The sequence below is a fragment of the Hevea brasiliensis genome, chromosome 1 (genome assembly GCF_030052815.1).
Source record: "Hevea brasiliensis isolate MT/VB/25A 57/8 chromosome 1, ASM3005281v1, whole genome shotgun sequence".
Classification (NCBI taxonomy): Eukaryota; Viridiplantae; Streptophyta; class Magnoliopsida; order Malpighiales; family Euphorbiaceae; genus Hevea; species Hevea brasiliensis.
In genome coordinates, this window is record NC_079493.1 from 29991444 (window position 1) to 30018245 (window position 26802).

The window sequence follows — 26802 nt, forward strand, 5'->3', positions numbered from 1 at the left end:
TTTTTTTTTAAATTATAGATATGATTATGAGAATTTCATATTTAGGATCTTAATAGGTGAAACAATTCAAATATTCTTTTTAATTTAAAAAAATTAAATTTTAAAAGAAATATAAATCATGCCAAAATTAATATGATTGTGTAAGAATTGAATTGAATTTTTTTTTTTTTTTTTGCAAATGATTTTTTTCCTAAATAAATGTTATAAAAAAATAAAAAAATGAAAAGAGAAAATCTAAGTTCTTTTATGTTGTTTGGATAGATTTTTTTTTTTAGCAATTATTTAAATAGATTACTAGAATAGAACAAAAATATATTTTCCCCTTCAAAAAAGAGAGAAAATAACTATTATATTTTTTTCTTATATTTAATAGCAGTTAATTACTTTAATATAAATAACACCTTTATTTTTTTTTTTACTTTTCCCTTTATTTTAATCTAATTTAATGGAAAATATTTTGAATCGATTAATAAGATTTGAGTAATGTAATTTCTTTTATGTTTTTTTCTTTAATTAATGTCCAAAGAAAAAAAAATCTTTTTTATTTATTTTTCCTATTTCCTTCCATCCAATCAGAGGGTTAAATAAAGAAATGGGTAATTTAAAGGGTATCATTTGGTTTTATATTTTATTATTGAAAGGATAAATTTATTTTTTATTAAATAATTATTTTATGATTTATCATCATTATAATATTTATTTGATGAAAAATAAAATTTTGTTCCTTAATTAAGTGATAAAATACGAAATTACATATTATATATTTTAAAATTATCCCTACAAAAAGTATAAAATGCTTATAATAATTAAGATGAAAAACTTACAGCAAACTAATTAATTTTGTGATTTAAATATGACAAAGCACATATTATGAAGTCACCATAAAAAAAAAAAAAAAAAAAAATTGAAAATCACGAAGAAGGAAATGATAGACCCATGCGTGAGAGAGAGAAAAAGCCCAATATATATGAAGGCTAGATGATGATGGTTAGTGATACTAATAGGGGTTTGACATTTACTACAAACCAAAAGGCCCAAACCCAATGGAGTAATGGAAAATAGATAATTAGGTCCAATTGAAAATTATTATTATTATTATTATTATTATTATTTTTTACAATTTTCATTATGATGATATTACATCTAATGTATAAAAATAAAAAATTTACTTAAGAAGCTCTTATTGTTTTTAAGTATCACTAGTTTTTTTAGCATGTGTAATCGTGAAACTTATCACTTAATTAATAAATAAATAATTCATTAAATATGAAGATTCATAAAATTACAGTATTTTAAAATATTAAATTTTATAAAATTTTAACACTAAAAATTAAAATAATTTTTAGCTAAAAATTTCTAATAATAATAATAATAATAATTGCATTATTCTTTTAAAGAAATTATATTGTAAATTAGTAGATGATGATAAAAATTTTGTATATGTAGTGTTTTTTATATTAATTACATTTAGATTTAATTATATTAATGGTTTTTTATTATTAGTTTTTTTTATTAAAATCAAATAAAATACCTTTTAAATTATACTTTGATTAGTTCTTACAATTAATATTCATCTTTTGGTTGATTTATTTTTTTATTTTGTTTAATTTTTTATAATTCAAAGTCTTCAAATCTAAAAAACTTAGCTTTATATAATATTCATGATTTTATAATAGTAATTATTATTATTTTAGTGTAAATTATTATAAAATTTTCTGTTTAATTTTTTTAATATTTTTTTATTACTCTTTAAGCTTTATATGATATTTGATTGTCGTATTACTAATAATAGATTTCTTATTTAACAAATTACAAGTAATCAATGAATATATAAAATGAAAAAGATTTTGCATATGATATGCAATGCATAATTCATTATATCTAAATAAATACATATTTTATTATATTATAAAATTTTTAATTCTAATAATATTAATATTATAATAGAATTATAAAAAAAAATAAAAAACAATCGTTTTTTCTTTCTTTTACATAATCTTTCTTTCTTCTTTTTTTCAAGTTGGGACAGTACTTTTTTTAAGTAATTATTTATAACACTGTTTTTTTTTATCTTATTATTATTATTATTATTATTATTATTTTATTGTAATATTTTATTTTATTTTTATTAAAATTTGTAGCATTATATATATATATATATATATATATATATATATTATAGAAGGTCAATGATAAGGAAATCTATATATATTTATTAATTTGTAATTATGTTAAACTTTTAGTATATAATTTTTATAAATATTTTTAGAATACGAATTAAAATTCCAAATTATTACTAAATTTAGTAAAATAATATAATTAACAAAATTAATCGTTGCTTACCACCATCACTATTTATATTCTATGTGTCACACCTCTTAAACTCAATTTAATTTCTTAGACCCATAATCCAGGCGTTTTACGATAATTATTAAACTATTAATGGGATGGTAAATAAATTAAAGGATATTCGAAATTTTAAGCTGAATGATAATTTAGTGAATTGCATTGTAATTATTATGATTCATAAGATTTTTTTAGGATAATATTATAATATTGTTTATAATTTAATTTTTATATTTTTAGAAATATTTTATAATCACTCACTTTTAATTTCATTTATTAGTTGATCTTTTCATTCACATATTCTATTAAATAATGAATTCTTTTAAAGAGGGATAAATTTATTTATAATTAAGATATTTTCAATCCTATTTATTTAATATAATTAAATAAGATGTGAACTCTTATTATACTAAATTTATTTATTATAATTTATCTATTAAGGATTAAAACAAAAAAGCTTTGTTTTTGGATGAAATTTTTATTATGATTTTCCTTTTTTTTTAAGATTTGTTAGTTTTTAATCTTTTTAGTTTTTATTATACAATCTATTTATATTTTATAAATATGAATAGAAAAATCTTAATATTAATAGACTTCCTACTAGATTAGTCTACGTAAATTTTAATCAATTGATTTTTCTTTATTAATTAAGTAATTAATATTTTTATAGTAATTATATTAAATATATAAGTATATTATATTTATTCAAAAATTTACTTCCTCATCCATACTTTTATATGTATTAGCCTTTAAAGCACATGCAATGATGCGGGCATTAAATTTTTTTAACGCATAATTATTTTTATTTATATAAATAAATAAAATCTAATTCACCAAAAATTTAAACTTTTTACGTTAATTTGCATGTTAATCTATATATTTTAATTTGAATAATTTAGAGAAAATTTTTGAAATTGAGTACAATATTATCTGACTGATCAAAATTATTAAAATTTAAATTAAAAATATGTTTTATTCATTAAAAATATAATTATCTATTTTTTGTATTGTTTTTCATTTTCTACTCATCATTTGTCGCTAGTAGATTGCCTCTAAAAGCTCAAAAGATGTTGACATTGAATTGTTTGCTCACAATTACAAATTACAAATTAACAATGAATTGACAAGAATTAATTTGAAATATTGTGGGTCACCCATCATTATTTTATAGAAAATTTCAATGAAATCTCAATGAAATAAATTATTAATATATATATATATATATATATATATATATATATATATATATATATATATATATATTGGTTTAGACTTATAATTCTAAATTAAAAATTATAACAAAATTTTTAAATAAAATAATTTTAAAAAATAAAATTTATAAAAGAAAAAAATATAAATTTATATTATTAATGTTTATAAAAATATTTTTATTAATTTAAAATTTTGGTTTTCCATTCATACTGTATATATATTATAGTGCATATAATTTATTACTATGAATATGCTATATGTATTACCTGTTTAAATTTTAATTATATTAAAATTATATTATGTTTCTAAAAAAAACTATAAAACATATTTTTATAAAATTGATTTTAATTTTAATTATTTCTTTATTTGGTATTAAGTGTGATTAGGCATAATATGATTATCGATTTAGTTATTAATAAAAAATTAAAAATATATCAATACAATAAAATAATTTAGTCTAATACAATTTGGTTCTTACAATATCTTTTTTATTTCAATTCTTATCATTTTTTTTTGTTTCATTCAAAAGAATAAAACCATAAACACTACTATTTTCAATGCAAAAAAGAATAAAATGAGAAAAACATTAAAAATGTAATAATATAAATATAAATTTAATTAATTAATAAATTATTAATATTAATCTTTGCTTTATTATTAATGAAAGCGATAGTATTTTATAAATAGTATAATGCTATCTCTATAATAACAATTTTTAAGAAATGATAGTTATAATAATACGTATTTACATAAGAATAAATTAATTACATTTAAAATTAAATAAAATTCCTCTTAAGTGGTTCATTTAACAAATTTGAAAATTACTAATAATCTTTGGATGATTTTTATTAATTTTATTTTCATTTTTATAAAATATAGTCATTAAAATATTTAATTTTAATTAATATTCATAATTTTATAAATATTAATATATTGTTTCATTAATTGCAATAAAAAAAATCTTAGATGGACATTAACTTACAAAATAATATACAACTAATAAAATATTTTTAAATATATATAATAAGTAACTAGTTGTAAATATAAATTTGAAAAAATTAAATACTAATAAAGTATTTTACTTAATATTATAATGTGATGAAATTATATTTTTTATTTTAGTTAATTATTTCTTATAAAATTTTATATTTAATTAAAGTTAAGTATAAATAAGAATAAAAATTTTAAATTTATATTAATTCTAAAATTAAAAAATTTAAATTTATATAAATTTTAAATTAATTTAAATAATAAACATATAATTGTAATTAATTTTAAGAATGAAGGATAATTTGAGTAAAGTTAATGTTTCCCTCCTTCATACATTTATATATAATATAGATTAAATTTGATAAACTGTTATTCTTCTTATTATTACCTGCATAATTTTATTAATATTAATCCTAGTTAAATTAAAAATATTACTAATATACATATTAAATAAATTCTCAAAACGTATACAAATTCCCAAAAATTATAAAAGGTTTTCTCTTATATCAAAATTTGTGTGATAGTGATTCTTTTTTTTAGAATATTCAAGATTTTTTTTATAGTAATTAATAGTCATTGTGACTTAAATCATGTAGTTGGTCATATCCATTTAGAATTCATATGATATATAATTTATATTTTAAATATATAATTTAAAATTAAATTTAAATTTTATAAAGACTAAATAATTTTCTTATGGTATTACAATGCAAGCATAGTTTTTATAATGAAATATTTTAATGATAGATCAAAATTTTAATTTATATCGTAAAATGAAAATAATGTTATTTTGTTTAATTTATATTTTTTAATTATTTTTACACAAATTTTAATATAAATATTTAATTTAATAATTATTAAATTTACTTTCATCTTACACCTAAAATAATCATTAAACGTCAGCTTTGCCTCATAAAAACTAAGCAAATGGAAGGACAAGAATAAGTTGTGTCGTTTTTCTACAAGATTTATTGTGTAGTACAAAAAGTGAAATCCAGAGCAGGGTTTGCATTTTCTAGCGCAAGAAACACATGCAGCCCTGTCTAATTCTTCATTAGTCTAATGTTTTTTATTTGGTTAATAGCATTTCCCTTGTTAATTATTGAACATTTTCCGCAGCTAATTATGACTAATATTAATACACACACCTAATTGCATCATGGATGACGCAAGGCAATTTCAACAAATTCATTGGTCATTGGGTCTTTATTGTTTGATTTCTTAACTTATGATGTTTGGTGTATAATATGAGAAATTATTAGAACATTTTTGGGATAACATATTAGTTTTTTTAGAAAATTAATTTTACTTATTACATTTTTAGATTAAAATTTTAATTTATTGGGTAAATATAAATGGGTCAATTTTATAAGACAAGTTTTTTTAGAAAATTAATTTTACTTATTACATTTTTAGATTAAAATTTTAATTTATTGGGTAAATATAAATGGGTCAATTTTATACTAGTTATGATTATCCGTTTAACTGCTCAATTGAACATTAATCAATTTTACAAGTCATTCAAATTCATATCATTTTAATTTTAATTTTTATCGAATTGAAATGAATTATAAATCACCCGTAGAATCAAATTAAAATAATAAATTTAAAGTAAAATATGATATATTGAATTAAAGTTTTTTTTTAAAATAAATTTTATCTCCTCTCACTAGTATCACGTCAATGTCATTCAGCGATAAGTAAAATTATATTTATTAAAGATGATAAAAATTAAATTATGGTATTTACGTGTCAAAACGCAAAATCACTTAATTTTTTTTAATTATTCTGAATAATTTTGATGCCAAATCTCTAGATTGATGCATGAAATTGATCAAAGTTCATATAAATATAAGAACTGTTTGCCTCTTGTACCTACGAAAAGGGGAAAAAAACAAAAAAGAAAGTACAATAACATTGAAATATAAAAATTCAATAAGACCTGAATTTTATAAACTCACTTAATTTCTATTTTGGTGTGCAAATGCAATTCCCACGTTCTATCTTTTTCATTTTCGGAGCTTCCAAACAAATTACTTTGATGGAAACTGAAGACAAGATATTCTTCTAATACTTCTCTCTAATTAATTCTAACCAAAATATATATATATATTTTTACTTGATATAGTACTAGTCAAAATGCACCCAACTATGCACTCAGGTTTTGATTTATATAAATATAGCTGCAGCCCATATTTTTTGCATGAATTGGAAATCCAATGCACCAAGAAATTAATAAAAATGATCTTATATGATTTTGCTTTTAGAAGATTATTAGAGAGGTAATTAATTAAATTAATAATTATGTATCCATAGACTCAAAGCGAATTGGCTGTCACAAACTATGGAAACTAAAGCACACACCAACTCTGCTATAGCCTATAGGCCTTAAGCATTACAATACATTATAATTAAAAGGCAACTTGTGAGAATCATATTGTATTTTTACACTGCTCTTTGGAACAATGCATGCACATGCACAAATGCCTTCTGCCAACCTACTTTGTATATATATGGTTGGTAAATGGAAAATAAATAAATATAATAAAAAATGGAATTCCTTTTCGACTTTTTGTTGGAAATTCGATAGCTTTAACTAATTTTTGACTCAGAAATAACAAGTCTGATCCCCTCTTGTAGTTATATATGCTCAAAATTAAGCTTCTGAGAAACTGTGTTATTTTTATTTGTTCAGTGATTAATTTTGGAGGATATTTTAAGCACAAGTGGACGTGGAAAATGCAATATCTTTGTTACCAAGAAGAGGTCGTGGACATTCTTGTTCTCATTCTGCTTTCATGCCTATCATTTTCACTTCTTGTAGGGATATATACATGATGTCCCTCATTTATCCTCAGGAAAAATAAAGGGAAGTTGAATCTCTTGAAAACTAAAATTTTATAAGAATTTAAATTTCTTTTTTATTAATTCTCACATTTGAAAATTTTTTTAAAAATTAAAAAATAGAACTTCAATTAAATGAATATAAATACAAATATAAAATGCAAAAATTTACACTTATAATTTTGTGTAAGAAAATTTAAAATAAATATTTATAAAAAAAATATAATAATAATCATCTTAATTTAAAAGATTTGATTGTTTTAATAAAATATTTGATTTAGCCAGTTGATGGGAAGCATAATCCACTCAATAGTAATCTACCTTGTTAGACTTTATAGTTTTTTTACGAGTTTAATTTGCAAACCATCAAATTTTTATATTCTCATGAAGTGAAAATTTATACTATGCTCTTACCCAAAACAAAGTAAAATACCTAATAACTCCATATATATATATATATATATATATATATATAACTCATAATGAAAGAAACAATAAATCCTTGTAAAGGAGAAAATATCAAATCCTCATAAAAGAGGAGACAAAACTTAGATTTATTAATAAGGATAGACCGATAACAAACACATATCTATTTTAAAAGAATATATATGTATTGGATTATTGGAAAAAACACAAGAAAAATAAAAAAAAAAAGGAAAAAAAGGGAGGGGATAACCACTGTTGAGCCCACAAGGGAAGAGAGAAAGAGAGAGATTTTTTTTTTTTTTTAAATTATAGATATGATTATGAGAATTTCATATTTAGGATCTTAATAGGTGAAACAATTCAAATATTCTTTTTAATTTAAAAAAAATTAATTTTAAAAGAAATATAAATCATGCCAAAATTAATATGATTGTGTGAGAATTGAATTGAATTTTTTTTTTTTTTTTTGCAAATGATTTTTTTCCTAAATAAATGTTATAAAAAAATAAAAAAATGAAAAGAGAAAATCTAAGTTCTTTTATGTTGTTTGGATAGATTTTTTTTTTAGCAATTATTTAAATAGATTACTAGAATAGAACAAAAATATATTTTCCCCTTCAAAAAAGAGAGAAAATAACTATTATATTTTTTTCTTATATTTAATAGCAGTTAATTACTTTAATATAAATAACACCTTTATTTTTTTTTTTACTTTTCCCTTTATTTTAATCTAATTTAATGGAAAATATTTTGAATCGATTAATAAGATTTGAGTAATGTAATTTCTTTTATGTTTTTTTCTTTAATTAATGTCCAAAGAAAAAAAAAATCTTTTTTATTTATTTTTCCTATTTCCTTCCATCCAATCAGAGGGTTAAATAAAGAAATGGGTAATTTAAAGGGTATCATTTGGTTTTATATTTTATTATTGAAAGGATAAATTTATTTTTTATTAAATAATTATTTTATGATTTATCATCATTATAATATTTATTTGATTAAAAATAAAATTTTGTTCCTTAATTAAGTGATAAAATACGAAATTGTATATTATATAGTATAAAATGCTTATAATAATTAAGATGAAAAACTTACAGCAAACTAATTAATTTTGTGATTTAAATATGACAAAGCACATATTATGAAGTCACCATAAAAAAAAAAAAAAAATTGAAAATCACGAGGAAGGAAATGATGAGTGAGAGAGAGAAAAAGCCCAATATATATGAAAGCTAGATGATGATGGTTGGTGATACTAATAGGGGTTTGACATTTACTACAAACCAAAAGGCCCAAACCCAATGGAGTAATGGAAAATAGATAATTAGGTCCAATTGAAAATTATTATTATTATTATTATTATTATTATTTTTTACAATTTTCATTATGATGATATTACATCTAATGTATAAAAATAAAAAATTTACTTAAGAAGCTCTTATTGTTTTTAAGTATCACTAGTTTTTTTAGCATGTGTAATCGTGAAACTTATCACTTAATTAATAAATAAATAATTCATTAAATATGAAGATTCATAAAATTACAGTATTTTAAAATATTAAATCTTATAAAATTTCAACTCTAAAAATTAAAATTTAGCTAAAAATTTCTAATAATAATAATAATTGCATTATTCTTTTAAAGAAATTATATTGTAAATTAGTAGAGATGATAAAAATTTTGTATATGTAGTGTTTTTTATATTAATTAGATTTAGATTTAATTATATTAATGGTTTTTTATTATTAGTTTTTTTTATTAAAATCAAATAAAATACCTTTTAAATTATACTTTGCTTAGTTCTTAAAATTAATATTCATCTTTTGGTTGATTTATTTTTTTTTATTTTGTTTAATTTTTTATAATTCAAAGTCTTCAAATCTAAAAAACTTAGCTTTATATAATATTCATGATTTTATAATAGTAATTATTATTATTTTAGTGTAAATTATTATAAAATTTCCTGTTTAATTTTTTTTAATATTTTTTTATTACTCTTTAAGCTTTATATGATATTTGATTGTCGTATTACTAATAATAGATTTCTTATGTAACAAATTACAAGTAATCAATGAATATATAAAATGAAAAAGATTTTGCATATGATATGCAATTCATAATTCATTATATATAAATAAATACATATTTTATTATATTATAAAATTTTTAATTCTAATAATATTAATATTATAATAGAATTAAAAAAAAATAAAAAACAATCGTTTTTTCTTTCTTTTACATAATCTTTCTTTTTTTCTTTTTTTCAAGTTGGGACAGTACTATTTTTTAAGTAATTATTTATAACACTGTTTTTTTTTATCTTATTATTATTATTATTTTATTGTAATATTTTATTTTATTTTTATTAAAATTTGTAGCATTATATATATATATATATATATTATAGAAGGTCAATGATAAGGAAATCTATATATATTTATTAATTTGTAATTATGTTAAACTTTTAGTATATAATTTTTATAAATATTTTTAGAATACGAATTAAAATTCCAAATTATTACTAAATTTAGTAAAATAATATAATTAACAAAATTAATCGTTGCTTACCACCATCACTATTTATATTCTATGTGTCACACCTCTTAAACTCAATTTAATTTCTTAGACCCATAATCCAGGCGTTTTACGATAATTATTAAACTATTAATGGGATGGTAAATAAATTAAAGGATATTCGAAGTTTTAAGCTGAATGATAATTTAGTGAATTGCATTGTAATTATTATGATTCATAAGATTTTTTTAGGATAATATTATAATATTGTTTATAATTTAATTTTTATATTTTTAGAAATATTTTATAATCACTCACTTTTAATTTCATTTATTAGTTGATCTTTTCATTCACATATTCTATTAAATAATGAATTCTCTTAAAGAGGGATAAATTTATTTATAATTAAGATATTTTCAATCCTATTTATTTAATATAATTAAATAAGATGTGAACTCTTATTATAATAAATTTATTTATTATAATTTATCTATTAAGGATTAAAAAAAAAGCTTTGTTTTTGGATGAAATTTTTATTATGATTTTCCTTTTTTTTTTTTAAGATTTGTTAGTTTTTAATCTTTTCAGTTTTTATTATACAATCTATTTATATTTTATTTTATAAATAGAAATAGAAAAATCTTAATATTAGTAGACTTCCTACTAGATTAGTATGCGTAAATTTTAGTCGATTGATTTTTCTTTATTAATTAAGTAATTAATATTTTTATAATAATTATATTAAATATATAAGTGTATTATATTTATTCAAAAGTTTACTTCCTCATCCATATTTTTATACGTACTAGCCTTTAAAGCACATGCGATTATGCATGCATCAAATAATTTTTAACGGATAATTATTTTTATTTATATAAATAAATAAAATCTAATTCACCAAAAGTTTAAACTTTTTATGTTAATTTGCATGTTAATATATATATTTTAATTTGAATAATTTAGACAAAATTTTTGAAATTGAATATAATATTATCTGACTGATCAAAATGATTAAAATTTAAATTAAAAATATATTTTATTCATTAAAAATATAATTATCTCTTTTTTGTATTGTTTTTCATTTTCTACTCATCATTTGTCGCTAGTAGATTGCCTCTAAAAGCTCAAAAGATGTTGACATTGAATTGTTTGCTCACAATTACAAATTACAAATTAACAATGAATTGACAAGAATTAATTTGAAATATTGTGGGTCACCCATCATTATTTTATAGAAAATTTCAATGAAATCTCAATGAAATAAATTATTAATATATATATATATATATATATATATATATTGGTTTAGACTTATAATTCTAAATTAAAAATTATAACAAAATTTTTAAATAAAATAATTTTAAAAAAGAAAATTTATAAAAGACAAAAATATAAATTTATATTATTAATGTTTATAAAAATATTTTTATTAATTTAAAATTTTGGTTTTCCATTCATATTGTATATATATTATAGTGCATTTAATTTATTACTATGAATGTGCTATATGTATTACCTATTTAAATTTTAATTATATTAAAATTATATTATGTTTCTAAAAAAAACTATAAAAAATATTTTTATAAAATTGATTGTAATTTTAATTATTTCTTTATTTGATATTCAGTATGATTGGGCATAATATGATTATCGATTCAATTATTAATAGAAAATTAGAAATATATCAATACAATAAAATAATTTAGTCTAATACAATTTGATTCTTACAATATCTTTTTTATTTTAATTTTTATCAATTTTTTTTTGTTTCAATCAAAAGAATAAAACCATAAATACTACTATTTTCAATGCAAAAAAGAATAAAATTAGAAAAACATTAAAAATGTAATAATATAAATATAAATTTAAATAATTAATAAATTATTAATATTAATCTTTGCTTTATTATTAATGAAAGCGATAGTATTTTATAAATAGTATAATGCTATCTCTATAATAACAATTTTTAAGAAATGATAGTTATAATAATACGTATTTACATAAGAATAAATTAATTACATTTAAAATTAAATAAAATTCCTCTTAAGTGGTTCATTTAACAAATTTGAAAATTACTAATAATCTTTGGATGATTTTTATTAATTTTATTTTCATTTTTATAAAATATAGTCATTAAAATATTTAATTCTAATTAATATTCATAATTTTATAAATATTAATATATTGTATCATTAATTGCAATAAAAAAATCTTAGATGGAAATTAACTTACAAAATAATATACAACTAATAAAATATTTTTAAATATATATAATAAGTAACTAGTTGTAAATATAAATTTGAAAAAAATTAAATACTAATAAAGTATTTTACTTAATATTATAATGCAATGAAATTATATTTTTTATTTTAGTTAATTATTTCTTATAAAATTTTATATTTAATTAAAGCTAAGTATAAATAAAAATAAAAATTTTAAATTTATATTAATTTTAAAATTAAAAATTTTAAATTTATATAAATTTTAAAATTAATTTAAATAATAAAAATATAGTTATAATTGATTTTAAGAATGAAGGATAATTTGAGTGAAGTTAATGTTCCCCTCCTTCATACATTTATATATAATATAGATTAAATTTGATAAACTGTTATTCTTCTTATTATTACCTGCATAATTTTATTAATATTAATCCTAGTTAAATTAAAAATATTACTAATATACATATTAAATAAATTCTCAAAATGTATACAAATTCCCAAAAATTATAAAAGGTTTTCTCTTATATCAAAATTTGTGTGATAGTGATTCTTTTTTTTAGAATATTCAAGATTTTTTTTATATAGTAATTAATAGTCATTGTGACTTAAATCATGTAGTTGGTCATATCCATTTAGAATTCATATGAAATATAAATTAATAAAATTATATATATATATATATATATATATATATATATATATATATAATGGTTCTTTTTTTTTCTTTTATTAAAATATATAAAATAAAATTTCCCCATTATATATATTAATTTCAATTTATTTATAACTTTGATTTCTTATTTGTATTTTTATTGCAAGCTCATAGTTACGTGAATTATTATTATATTTTGATTTTTTTTAAATATATTAATTTCCTTATCAAATTAAAATAGAATTACAATTACAATGAAACTTTTTACCACTTAGATAAGTTTTCTTTTAAAATGTATTAATTTACTCATCAAAGTAATAAAATAGAATTATAATTAAAAATATTTTTTTTCCTTCTTGTTACGTGGATGGGCAACGTACTTTCTTAAATCTATCGTTTTAAATCAATTATATTTTGTGGCATGAATTTTTAATATTGTAAATAATATAAAAAATAAAAAATATTTTAAATTGATACTTATATATATATAATGCGTGCAACAATTTATAATGGGTAATTATTTTATTAATATATACATATAAAAATAAATATTAAATGTAGTTATTTAAATTAAAATACTCCATTCCTGAAAGAATTAAAATACTACCAATTTTAATAATAATCAATATTAGAATTTAGTTAGTATAATATAATATGTACATATTTAAAATATTTTCATGCATATTATTTTATTTTTTATTAGAAAAATTTTTTAGATCTTCCCATACTATAAAATTATAAGTTGAAATTTCTCTAAATATATATATTTTTTGTAATTATATATTATGTGGTTAATTTAAATTTCTAATAAGGTTAATATATTTAATTCCAAAATAATTTGATGATATAAATCTTTTCCTTTTTAAAAGCTTTTAAAAATTTTTCTACATTTAATAGTTTGGTTCTCTGAAAAATATAAGTAAAATAGAATTTTGGAAATAAATCAATAAATATTATACAACTCTTTTTAAGCTTAAGTACATCCTTTTATTAAGAGAAAAAAAAAATCTAATCTAGAAAATTAGGTGGAATTAGACATAAAATCAAAATTAAGCCATTCCACAATTTCAATTTTGTGTGATTTGGACATTATATATATCAACAACGGTTATATGATTTCAATTACTTTTCTAAATAAAAAATAAAATAAAAATTTGATTCAATTTTGAAAATTAAACTAAACTATGCACAATCTATTGGCCAAGTCCTTTCTATGCTGGCTATGGGTTGCTCTCCCTGACTGTAGGTTGGGATGGATATAGAATTTTGCTCTTATTTTGGATAGATCTGCACTTCATTTGAGAGAGAGCTTTTTAAGATATGCCTTTCTTCTTTTTATGTATTTTGTTTCTAGCCTGCATAAGCTTTTGGTGGTTGCAGGTTCTTAAGGAATGTTGTAAATTGTTGCTGAGCTCCATGAAATAGGAGGACGAAACTCTTGGTGGGCAACTTGTCGGGCTCGAGATGATGCGGATATCCTAGAAGGCATGAGTGGGACATTGAAGAGACCCACCACTGCCCTTCTCAACTGGATTTTGTGACATTTTATGTCTTCCTTACTTTGATTGGCCTGAGGTTCTTGTTCTATAGGTGACGGATCTAGCTAAGTATGCTCTTTTCGGCTTTGTGCAACCATGGTTTTTGCAGTGTTGTTTTGGGTTCCTCTATAACTTGACTCTGCTCTTGACATTTGCTTGGGAAAACAACTTTTATGGCCATTTTGTGCGTTCTTTGGTTTTCCTTCCCTAGAGATTGGTCACTAGTGGTGGTTTGCGCAGCTCCTATTGGCATGCCTCTTCTCCGGTTAGTTCGATTCTTGGGTCGATCTAGGGTTTAGACATGGACCGGTTTCTTTGGTTAGGTTGGTAGGTGTTTGTTAGGGCCATTTTTGTACCTTGGTTTGTATTTTTTGCTTGGACTTTTTATGAACCTTGACGTATTGGGCTTCAGGCATTTTTAATGCAATATATATTTATCTGTTAACAAAAAAAAAAGTAATTTTTACTTACATCTGGATGTATACACTCAAACAATTATTAATTGCTATTTTAATTAAAATTATGGTGGATCCCATATAAGTATGTTTGGCCACTCCTCATTAAGGTTCATCACTCAAGCTCTCCTTGAAATTTCACTATTAACTAGAAAAGTTTCTTAGAAACTCCATGAAATTTTTATGGGCTTAAGATCATAACCTAATTCTAATTACATGATAGATACACTTCCTACTAACTTACTTAGGTGATGGACAAATGTAACACCCCTAAAATTTAGATGTACTATTTATGTGTGATTAGCAAAATCTTAGTGGAATAGTTGAAAAAGTGATTTTTAATTTTCAATAGGTAAAATCTTCAATGAATGAAATTTCATGAAATAAAATGCATTAAAAATTCAAATTTTAAAAATTAAATTCTAGAATATTTTATATAAAATTTTACAATACACTGAAATACCATGAAATAAGTAAAAAATATAACAAAATTTGAGATGTTACACCTTCAGTCTAATTGGCTCAGTTCTTTCTTTCCTTTAAAAAAGTTTGCTTTCTCTTTCAAGAAAATTTGTATGTATCACCTTTCATTTTTCATCATGAGATTATAGCAGTCTTCGGAGGTGTGGTCACGAACTCAGTGAAATTGGTAGTAATGGGTCTGTTCACGACTTCTAGGTTGAACTTGGATATGTTGGCCAATATACATCATCATTTTTTTAATCACAATGAATACCTCAGTTTGAAATGCATTTAAGGGAGTTAGGCATTCTTAACCAAACGTCTTTGAGTCTATCTTTTTTTTTTTTTTTTTTTTTTTTTCCCAAAGGGTTTGAACTTCTCTTTGCTAACCATGGTTAACTATCTCCCTTTTTGGTCTTCTTATCAATTCTAATTTGTCTTTTTTTTTTTGGCAAAATGACTATTTGGTAAGCATTATGTTTCTTGATGTACTTATCAGTCAGTTGCATTAAATTGGTCAACATGACTGTTGCATTCTTGCACAAGGAATTGAAGAATGGTCTGTTCAAAGCTCCTTTTCTCATTACCTCAACAATTCTTTTATGATCTTGGTCTGAAACCTTTAATGCCTCCTAATTGATTCTGATGACATATTCTCTCAGAAATTCATTATTTTCTTGCCTAATATTTTCCAAGTGGGAAGTTTCTTGCTTTGGCGGGATGCTAGTTGTGAACCTACCAACAAACGGTTGCCTTATTGGTGCGAACAAGTGCATTGATCCTGGTTTTAGGCTGTAGTACCGAGTTTGTGCCGATTCCTTCAAGCTGGTGGAAAAAGACTATGCATAATGCAGAATCTGATATGGTATGTAAGTTCATCATTATTCTATAATTGTGAAGGTAGTCTTTGGGAGATTCCATTCCATTTTCGTCTTTTAAGATTAGCCTTTTGAACTTAGGGGCAAGTGAATCTTTCAGGATGTTCGATAATGGAAAGGTCACATCCATTATTGTAAACAAACACAATCCTTCTATTATATAAGTTACATGATACGATATGACATGATTAATATTAAATTGTATTAGGTATATTTAAAATTACACCATCCATTTAACATGAAATTACCCATTTAATATAATTTGACACGATTTAACTAATTTAACACGCTATATAAGTAGATTCATGAGTCACAGTGGATTACGGATCAACAAGTAACATGAATATTAAATCATGTCATAAACGTGTCAAGTTAGATTAGTGAGTTAATTCGTGACAAGATATGATTATAACTGTGTTATAAATGAATCAATACGAGCATAAATAAACATATCCTAAACTCTATATTTTCATATTGTGTTTGTAAATCGTGTCTAAAATTGCTACCCTAGTGGAGTGATTATGTTTCTCATATATCTCTATGTTCATTTGTCTATCATTTGAGAGATTATTATGTATATTTGATGTATTTATATAATCTCTCATAATTATATATAATTCACTCTTTATATTATAGAGAGAATTTATTTTTTTTACAAGAGAGAGTACTATTTTTATATACACGAAGAATATTCTATAAGTTAAAAGATTATTAAATACACTAAATACATATATATTATCCCTTATAATAATATAAAATTTATTTTTTACATTATAAAGGTAATATATATATATATATATATATATATATATATATATATATATATATATATTTTTTTTTTTTACGAGAAAAAGAGAGCAACGGTGAGTATTATATAATTTTCCTTATCATTTTGTGTGAGAATGCCTTGGATGAAAGGAGTGGCTCGCATTTCTTGAAAAGTGATGATTGGTTAACCATATCTCTAACATAAGGTTTCTTGTAATTTTAATCTAGCCTCTGGGGCATGTATGAATATAGACTTGATCTTTCCATAGCTATTCTATCCGTAGCAGTTTATTTAATGTCATAGTAATGATGTCTTTCCATCTGTAAACAAGCATTTTTCATTTATTGCGGTTTCTTGTCGTAAGGATCTACATATTATCCATCAAATCTATCATTAATGCTCCGACAATCTGCATTTTTTAAGTGTGAAATCAATTTCTAAAATGTACTTCATTAAATCAGACCTAATATTTTCAATCTCAAGTTTCAAATGAGTTATTTAGCATTTTTTTTCTCATAAGTTATAATATTAATTTTTTTTCTTAAAACTTAATTATATTTTTTAAGAAATTTAATTTAATTTATTTTTAATTTTTTATTTAATTTAATTTAAAAATTTTAAAAATTGAGAAGTTAATTTTTTAATTTTTAAGCTTAAATAAAAAAATTTAAGAAATTTATTCTCAAAATTAAAAAATTAAACTTCTTAATTTTTCTATTTAAATTAAAAATTGAGATATTTAATTTATAAATTTTATTTTTTGAACTAAATTAAATTTAAATTAAAAATTTTTAATTAATTTAGATAATAATTAAAAATTAATTAAATTAAAATTTTCTAGTAAGTATAATGACTAAATTAACATATTATCTTAAATTTTTAAAGAGATTTATCGAATTGATTATTTCTTTCCATATCAACTTACCTAATATAAATAAATGAATTTTTAATTCACTCTTTAATTGATTTAAATAGTAATCATATAATTTTATAGAATTAAAGATTTTTTTAATGTAAAAATACTATTAAAATTAAATTTCTAAATTTCTGTATAATAAACCTATATTTTTTTGATAAAAAAAGCCTATATTTTCCCAATAAGAGGCTAAAAGAATTGGAGCTAGAAAGTAAAATATGAGCAAGTTGGAGAATAAAAATAATAATAAAGGGGCATGAAGGGGAGGGCGCACATGTTCAAAAAGTTGATTGTCATTTAGCAAGACAAAATCACCTCTGGGTGATGTAACAACCACTCTTTGGACTTTTCCTCATCTAGTATCCTTCCTTCTCTTCTCCAATCGCCTTTTCCTCCCCCCTCTCTCTCTCTTGTGCGTAATAGTAATGGCTCAACCTCGTTGGTCCAAACCCGATAAGCCCGCTGCCATGTACCCACCATCTTCCTCACCTCAGAATCCCACGGTCCCGATTGGTCTAACCAGGTACGGTTCGGCCCCAGGTTCGTTTTTAAGCAGGACTGTGGATTCTGTCATTGGGTCTGACCGTGAATTCTCTGCCTTGGGTTCCTCCTCGTCTTCGCTAGTTGGTCAGCAGTACGTCTCTGGGGACTCGTCCTCGCTTACCACTGAGTCATCTTGCAAAGTCAACTCATCTAACGATCCAAGGCCGCCGCCGAAGAGCAGCGCCGGTGATGGTTTGCAGAGATCCTATGGGTTCAATGATATTAATGGTTCTTTGGTCAGGCAGAAGAGCTCGCCCGCTGGTTTTCTATCCAATCTCTCCACGGAAAACGGTGCGTTTTCTAGCTTCTTCCTCCTTTTCTCTTGTTACAATGGGTATCGATAATTATTTTCCTCAATGTTTTTGTGGTAAGGATGAATGGAAGTGTTTGAAATGACGGTTATACCCCTCGGGATGGATGATTCGTTTAAATGTTAGTGTGGGTAGTTTTGAACTTTGAAAAATGTTGTAGTGAAATGAGTGGGCTTAGGATATTACCTCATTTGTTGGTTGTGTGGCGAATGAGTACACAGTGTGTCCGTTAATTTTGTTAATGATAAATATAAAGCTCTCTTTCCTTTGTTCTTTTCCACATGGGGCTTAACATTGAAGTTCAATTTAACTTACTTTTAATTTTTTTTTAATTTAATTTAAAAATTTTAATTTAAATTCAATTTAATTTAATTTCAAAATTTAAGAAATTAAATTTTTTGATTTTTTTTTATTTAAATAAAAATAATAAAAAAATTTAGTTCAATTAACAATGGTGATTAAATGGGAATATCTATAATAATAATAATAATAATAATAATAATATCCCTGCTTTTGACAAATCTGTCATCGTTTGTTGGTGTTGTAATCCCTTGTGGCTAGGGATACTTTTGAACTTTTACTTCGTATAATTTTTAAAAATTTTTATTTTCAAAAGTATTGCTATTGAATTTTCATATTAGGTGTTAATTATCGTATTTAATTAACTTATAATTTACTCAAAGCAACGAGATTCGTTGGTATTGGGAATTCTGTGGTCTGCCTGGCGGATAAGCGTTGAAAAAAAATACATGTCAAGTTGTATTATTATGAATGATTATTTTAAATGACAAAAGTACCCTCTAGAGCAATAATTTAATGGGGCTTGAGTTCTAAGAATATTACTGTACAGTCATGTGGGGGATCAGTAGAGAGTGAAAGTGGAGTGTTTATTAATTATGGTTTATTTATTTATTTTATCTTTTTAAATTTTCTTTAATGCATGATGGGCATGTACGGTGTACAAGTCTTTTAGTGGTTTGGTTGAGGGATGATATGCCAGATGGATCTCTACCTAATATATTGATAATTGAAAAATTGTTATTAAATCAAGGTGTATAAATTATAAATTATTTTATATACTTGACCAATCAAAATTTTAAAAATAAAAAACACAAGAGATAAATATATAGGATTTATATATTTTAATAGGTGAATTTTACTAGAAATGACAACGAGTTAAATTTTTGCAGGGACCTGATTTGATTGAACTCTAATAGAATAAGTTTGGATAGTATATAATCAGATTTGGGACGAATTCGAGTTTAAAGAACAATATCCATGATGAGCTTAGATTCAGATTTTATATGTTGGATATCTGTTATTTGAACCCGTTTATATAAATACTTAATTAAATATAAAATCTATATTTTTTATAATAATATTTATATTTTTTATTTTATATAAAATAAAATTTAAATATTTTATGGAATTATTAAATTTTTAAATATAAATTATCAATCAAAATAATTTTTTATATAAATTATTAATTAAAATATATAAAATTAAATAGGTTTGATTTTTTTTTTTTTATAATAATCGGATTTGGGACGGATTTGGATAGTTGAAAATAAATATTAATCGGGTTTGGGAGGGATTCGAGTTTTGAAGATATTAATCGGATTCGTGTAAGGTAGGGCTGAGCAGAATTCGGTTCAAACAAAAAAAACGAACTGAACCGAGTCAATTCGGTTTAATCGATTCGGTTTTAAAATTCAATCAGTTCGGTTCAGTTCGGTTTTACATTATAAAAATTTTGGTTATTTCAGTTCGGTTCGGTTTTGAAGAGAAAAAAAATCGGTTAAACGTACCGAACCGAATAGTAATTTATATATTCAAATCGAACTAAATCGAATCGAATCGATTTTTGAATTGATTTATTTATGGGAAATTTATGAATTATATTTAATTATATATATATATATTAATTGATTAATTTCATTGATTAATGGTTATTGGGTTCAAATCAAAGTGAAAATTAGACTAAATAACTTGAAAATCAAGTCTAAATTAAAAAATTAATCAAAAATCAAAACCGATCGGTTTAAACCGAACCAAACCGAACTGAAATAGAACGATTCGGTTCGATTTGATTTTTCACTCATTTCAGTTCGGTTCGGTTTTTAAAATTTAAAATTCAGTTTTTATAATTTAATTTGGTTCGGTTCGAACCGAATGCACACCCCTAATGTAAGGTGATTTTTGTGAATATTCTACTAGTGTCATCTCTAGATCCCATCATTTATCTTTGGTCTCAAATCCATAATAAATCAAGTTTCTTGCTATTGGAAAATTCTTATCTATGCTAGGATGTTTATACGCCCAACCAATAATAAACTACCATCATATATTTCGATCTAGGACCTATCATGATTTTAATTAAGAGGGCTCTTATTGATTGGTCGTGTATACACCGAGTGTGTGTAGGTAAAACTTACTTTTGTAATGAAACCTATCGTGTTTTACAGTAGAGTTCACAACTATTTTAATAATATGTTAATTACTAATTAAATGAATTAAAGAGAAAAAAAAATAATTCTGAAATATTCTATAATTATATTTCATTCTTCTAATTTTATTGATTTTGGTCAAGGTTTTAAACAGCTTATCAGTTGTTTTCGCAGCTAAAATTATGTCCATAATTATCATTAATTTGTTGATATGGACACTGAGTATGTATGTTATAATTAAGCTCACACGACATTGAAAGTGAGTTAATTTGAAATGAAAATTCATTTCCTAAAGCACACAAGGTTACCAGATCAAATCAATTATTTCCAAAGTAATTTTGTTGTAAAATCATAAATGTTGCATCAGGTGATTCATCCCTAATATCCTCATTCTAAATCCATGGATGTTGCATGGAAAACCATGTTACAATATTTCCATCTCAAAAGCTCTTAATTCTCCTTCTTTTATTTATTGGATAAACACTTACATGAGTTGTGGTGGTTTAAATATTAGGTTTAAAGGGAAATTACATAGGCAGCGATATGTAACAGTAAAGTATTTAAATTTCAATTTGTAATATAAATTTCATTATGATATTCAGCAGTTAGTTTTTAGGTTATTTTTACTGACGAGACACTTGTTAGATTAAAAATTATGTTCTCTCTATTAATTTGACGCTTATCAAGAAAAAAAAAATCTGTTCTTATCTATCAGCAGTCCGACAATTCAATTTGTACATATTTGACGAGTTAATAACTTAGAACCTATTTACCTGAAATTACAAATTCATGACAATATAATTTTTCAATTTGATAAACATCACGTTAGGATAAATATAAATCAGCTACTGAAAGTCACAATGCAATTTTATGTTACTTGTATTAAAGATCAGGGCTTTCTGTTACAAATAGAAGTTTAGATATCTTATTGTCACATACCCAAGGTTGAGGTGCTATGTGTATAATTTACCCTATGTTTTTGGGAAGTTTTAAATATTGACCGTCAATTCCAATAGCAGGTTTTTCAATTACAACGGGAAGTGGAGGGTATAACTCTCACAATGGTGCAACTGGTGGCCACACTGTGTCAAGGTTGAAGTCTCAGTTGAGCTTTGCCGGACAAGATTCTCTTTCTCAAATATCTGAAGTTAGTGAAAATGCCGCTGAAGGCATCAACTCTAACAATGGCCGCCAGAATTCTTCTCATTCTTATGCTGCTGCTAGCTTCAGGATGGAGTCCTGGGACAATACCAATTCCATTGTATTTTCTGGGCCACCAAGCAAACGAACGAAGAACATTGATGGAGACATTTTTAACTGTCTCAATGGCTTAGAAACTCAGGTAGTAGAACTTCCCCCGAGGACTTGCATGCATCAGGAAACTCAAGGAAGAGTACATAACTTCTGATGTTTTATAGCATCTAAATCTAATTAATATGCATACAAAAAAGACTTGCTCTTCACAATTTATACCCCTCAATTTTTTTAATGTAACAAATATGTGAATGGGCTCATGGAGACTGCAAATTCATGCAGTAATGTGATCTTTAAATTCCATTTTGTTTCATAACAAGTAACTTGGTACATTCCCAATTTCTAGCATTTTATTTTGTTCTGTATTTCTAATCACTTGTGAAGAGCATTACATTTTCACTCTGTAGTAGTTTCTATTAATAGAGCAATCTGGTGATGCTGACAGGCTTAAAAATTGACCCAAGGTTATTGTTCAGTAACTCTTTTGCTGGTATAGATCTCTGACTCATTCTTCATTCAGTTTAGCTTGCCTCAAACTAGTCTTGAGATGGCAACAGTGGAGAAGCTACTAAATATTCCTGAAGACTCTGTGCCATGCAAAATCCGCGCCAAGCGTGGCTGTGCCACTCACCCACGAAGTATTGCTGAAAGGGTTAGTAAATTCGCTCTGGCACATATATAACCTAATATTTCAAGAAGGTTTTTTCTAAACTTTATTTTGCATGAATGACCATTTGTCAGTTCTGCTTTTGGAATATCTGAACACAAAATCCTATCTACTTTGATTCATGTGCATAAAGCAAATGAGGCCTGCTTTATAAGGTTTTCTAATTGGGGCTGCCATCTTTATTAAAAGTGTTGTTTCAGTTTCAAGTTATTAAAATATTTTCAAAAGCATGCAACTCTTCTGAATGAGTAATGCATAAACCAATAAGGAACATGCACGAGGGTTCTTCAAGCAGTATATTTTGGCTTTAATCATTACATACTAACATGTTGAAGGAGCATATTCTTTGTAGTTCTTTCTTTTCAAAAAGAAAATTTGTCTGTTCTCTCTCTGTATTTGTTTATTGACTTTTGGCAGATATTACAATTACCTGTCTCTAGTGAATGTCTGTTGCTCATACTTGGTAATATGGATGTTGCACAAAGTACTTCATGATGTTATCAATTAGAATGGATGCTGCATGATTGATTAATCATAATGCTTCATACAGAATGGATTCATATTATACTTAATGTAATAGTTGAAGTATGCGGTTTCTATAACACACCAGACCATGTAGAACACTTCTTGTACATTTCTGCATTGATGTGTTGTTATTTTCCTTCGCCTTTCCACACATTTGTCTATTAAAGGAGGCCTCCAATTTTGAAGCCAAGAAAATTTTTAGGCTCATGCTTATTCATTGTGTGTTATAGAGTTAGATTTAGTTTCTAATTGGATATTTGATTCGCATAGGAACACATTCATTACAGGTTCTTTTGAATGAAAGCCTCATGCTTTTAAATTATTGGGAGCTCCAAATGGGTTAAAAGAAGAAGGTGAGACTAAGGCTAGTGGGTGAAGTACCTGAAAAATCAAAGATTCTATGAGAATTAGAAGAGCAGTCAACATGGGGAGGATATATATGGTGAAAGAAAAAAATTGACGAAATGATTAGGGAAGAAGAAGGTGGAGAATAGTGGGGTAGTCAACTAGTCATCCTGATGGGATTTGCGAGTGGACCCAACTCGCTGGAATTGATTGTGCTGAAGGAGCCAATGGAAGGTGTGCTGCACCAAAATCAATGTTAGATCATGTTCATATTGATGGTCAAGCTATACTTTAAGATCTTCACTACTGTGTTGAGACAATTTGTCTGCATTGTACAAAAGATGGATTGTTATACGCACACAAGGCAACGATATGTATATTGTGAGCTGGAGAGTTGACAGTAGCAATGGCTAAGCCTAAAACAGAGGAATCACTTGTAGTGTATTTTGTAAGAGGACCTGAAAAAAAGACCTAACATGCATACATGTTTGTAGTAATACGTGTTCATTTATAAAGCAGAAGATTGCAAAAGTATGGTGGTACATATCAGTGCAGCTGAGCAGCTGAACTAGTTCAGTGCTATTGTTCATTCATTTCATAATCAGGTTATCTACTGGTTACTCTACATAGAAGTTAAGAGGAATATGTTCCTTTTGTTAGGTGAACTGCAAAAGAGGATTTTTTTTGTTGTTGTTTTTGTTGTAATTCGTCATTGTGTTTTGTGTTCATACCCAGGAGAGAAGAACCAGAATAAGTGGGAGATTGAAGAAACTGCAAGAGCTTGTTCCAAACATGGATAAGGTAATAGGGTGTTCTTTTTCTTGTAGAATGTGACTATGGAGTCGACATCATGTGTCATATTAAATTCCTTCACTACTATTGGTAGGGACATAATGCATACGATGCAACTGCTGATTTTTAATGTATTTCTATATTATATATAAGCATGGTTAAGGTACTAAACATTTCTTTTATATCATATACCGTTAATTAATTATGTAATTTTCTAATATTTCATCAAACGCCGCATAAAAAAAATAAAATTAGCCAATTAAATAAAATTGCGAAAAGTGTATTCATTATGCCTAAAGATTTGATAGCTCATGAGAAAAGAAGGAAGATACAAACAGCTTACATCTATGCTTTGCTAGTTCCAAACTGTAAATCTATAATTGACCTTGTGTACAACTTACACTTTCAACTGACCTCTATGCTTTCTAATTTTGAAATAATATAATTTAAGAAAATGTAGACAATAATGTGTTGAATTTTCTTGTTCCTGCAGCAAACGAGCTATGCAGACATGTTGGATTTGGCAGTGCAGCACATCAAAGTCCTTCAAAATGAAGTTCAGGTGCGTAAACGTTCAATGATCAAAAACAAATTAAGGGAAAACAAAAGGAAAGAAATATTTTAAAAAAAAAAAAAATTCTGAATGGGAATAATCATTATTTGCTTCTGATACAATTATATTACTGGTCTTCCTTTCATTTTTACTGTTTCTGTCTTGCAGAAACTACAAAATGAATTGGAAAATTGTACGTGCGGATGCAGACCAACCAAATAACATTTTGGCTAACTGGGATTTTCATGAAACAAGATTTTGTCCAAGGATTTTGAAGGCAATCTGGCCAAGGGACTCGGCCCAGGTTAATTTTGTTACTGTACCAAGTTTAACTTAATAATGCAAAGTAGAGGATTAGAAACTCTAAATTGTATATAAAGAATTTACTAGTGTTAATGTGTAGTTCATCTGAAAAAGATTTTTGTAAAATGGTGTTCAAATTCCATTCCTTTTGAGTATTTTGCAAGTTGCAGCCTTTGTGAGGATGCTTTGGTTTTTTAATTTAGTTGGTCTTGAACTTGAAATGAAAATCACTTGTATTTCACTTGTAGTTGGTTTATGCATGCTACAGTGAGCACCAATTATTTGTGGGGCTCAAGTACCTAAAATTTGTTAAGAACGTAAAAAGGGATGTTAAATTTCAGTTTTCTTTTTGGAAATATGGGGTTGGAGGCTCGAATTTGGATCTGTGAGTTATATACCTTTAAGCTACTAAATTATATAAAAATGGCAAATTTTAGAAATGTTTAATTCTTAAATTTATAGATTTAACTACTACTTTCTCATTTTAAAAAGTGGGAAAGTTACTTTCTCATGGGTATAAGTGTAGGAAATCATGTGTATATACACCTTCATTTATAATAATATTTACAGAAAAAAAAAATATAAATCTTTTCTAAAATTCCTTCATGCAAGAGGCTTCATATGGTTAGGGGTGAGCATTCGAATCGAATCAAACCGAATTAAATTATAAAAATCGAATCGCAAATTTTAGAAATCGAATTGAATTGAAATGGGTGAAAAATCAAACTGAACCAAATCGCTCTATTTTAGTTCGGTTTAAATCGATCGGTTTAATTTTTTATTGATTTTTTAATTTAGACTTGATTTTCAAGTTATTTAATCTAATTTTAACTTTGGT

General features: G+C 24.0%; 1 protein-coding gene across 4 annotated transcripts; it reads left to right on the forward strand.

Annotated features, from left to right (window-relative positions):
* Positions 1 to 18514: 18514 nt before the first annotated feature.
* On the forward strand, positions 18515 to 26162 carry LOC110651012 (transcription factor bHLH128). Of its 4 annotated transcripts, XM_021806190.2 has the most exons (6): positions 18515 to 19058; positions 22545 to 22867; positions 23300 to 23431; positions 25052 to 25117; positions 25602 to 25670; positions 25830 to 26162. In XM_021806190.2, exons 1-6 carry the CDS (start codon positions 18650 to 18652, stop codon positions 25881 to 25883), a joined length of 1053 nt encoding a protein of 350 aa, XP_021661882.2. In that variant the 5' UTR covers positions 18515 to 18649; the 3' UTR covers positions 25884 to 26162. The 4 variants fall into 4 exon arrangements, 3 of the variants coding, with proteins under 3 accessions (XP_021661882.2, XP_058001262.1, XP_058001264.1); XR_009148169.1 differs by lacking the exons at positions 25602 to 25670; positions 25830 to 26162 and adding an exon at positions 24259 to 24921 and having other exon boundaries at positions 18517 to 19058; positions 25052 to 25116; XM_058145279.1 differs by lacking the exons at positions 25602 to 25670; positions 25830 to 26162 and having other exon boundaries at positions 18517 to 19058; positions 24259 to 25116.
* The last annotated feature ends 640 nt before the right edge of the window (positions 26163 to 26802 follow it).

Bases quoted from the DNA above. Each gene is read 5' to 3' on its own strand.
- LOC110651012 (XM_021806190.2), top strand. From the start codon at position 18,650: ATGGCTCAACCTCGTTGGTCCAAACCCGATAAGCCCGCTGCCATGTAC. The intron at 19,059-22,544 runs GTGCGTTTTCTA...TTCCAATAGCAG, and splicing joins CAATCTCTCCACGGAAAACG to GTTTTTCAATTACAACGGGA. The intron at 23,432-25,051 runs GTTAGTAAATTC...GTTCATACCCAG, and splicing joins CACGAAGTATTGCTGAAAGG to GAGAGAAGAACCAGAATAAG.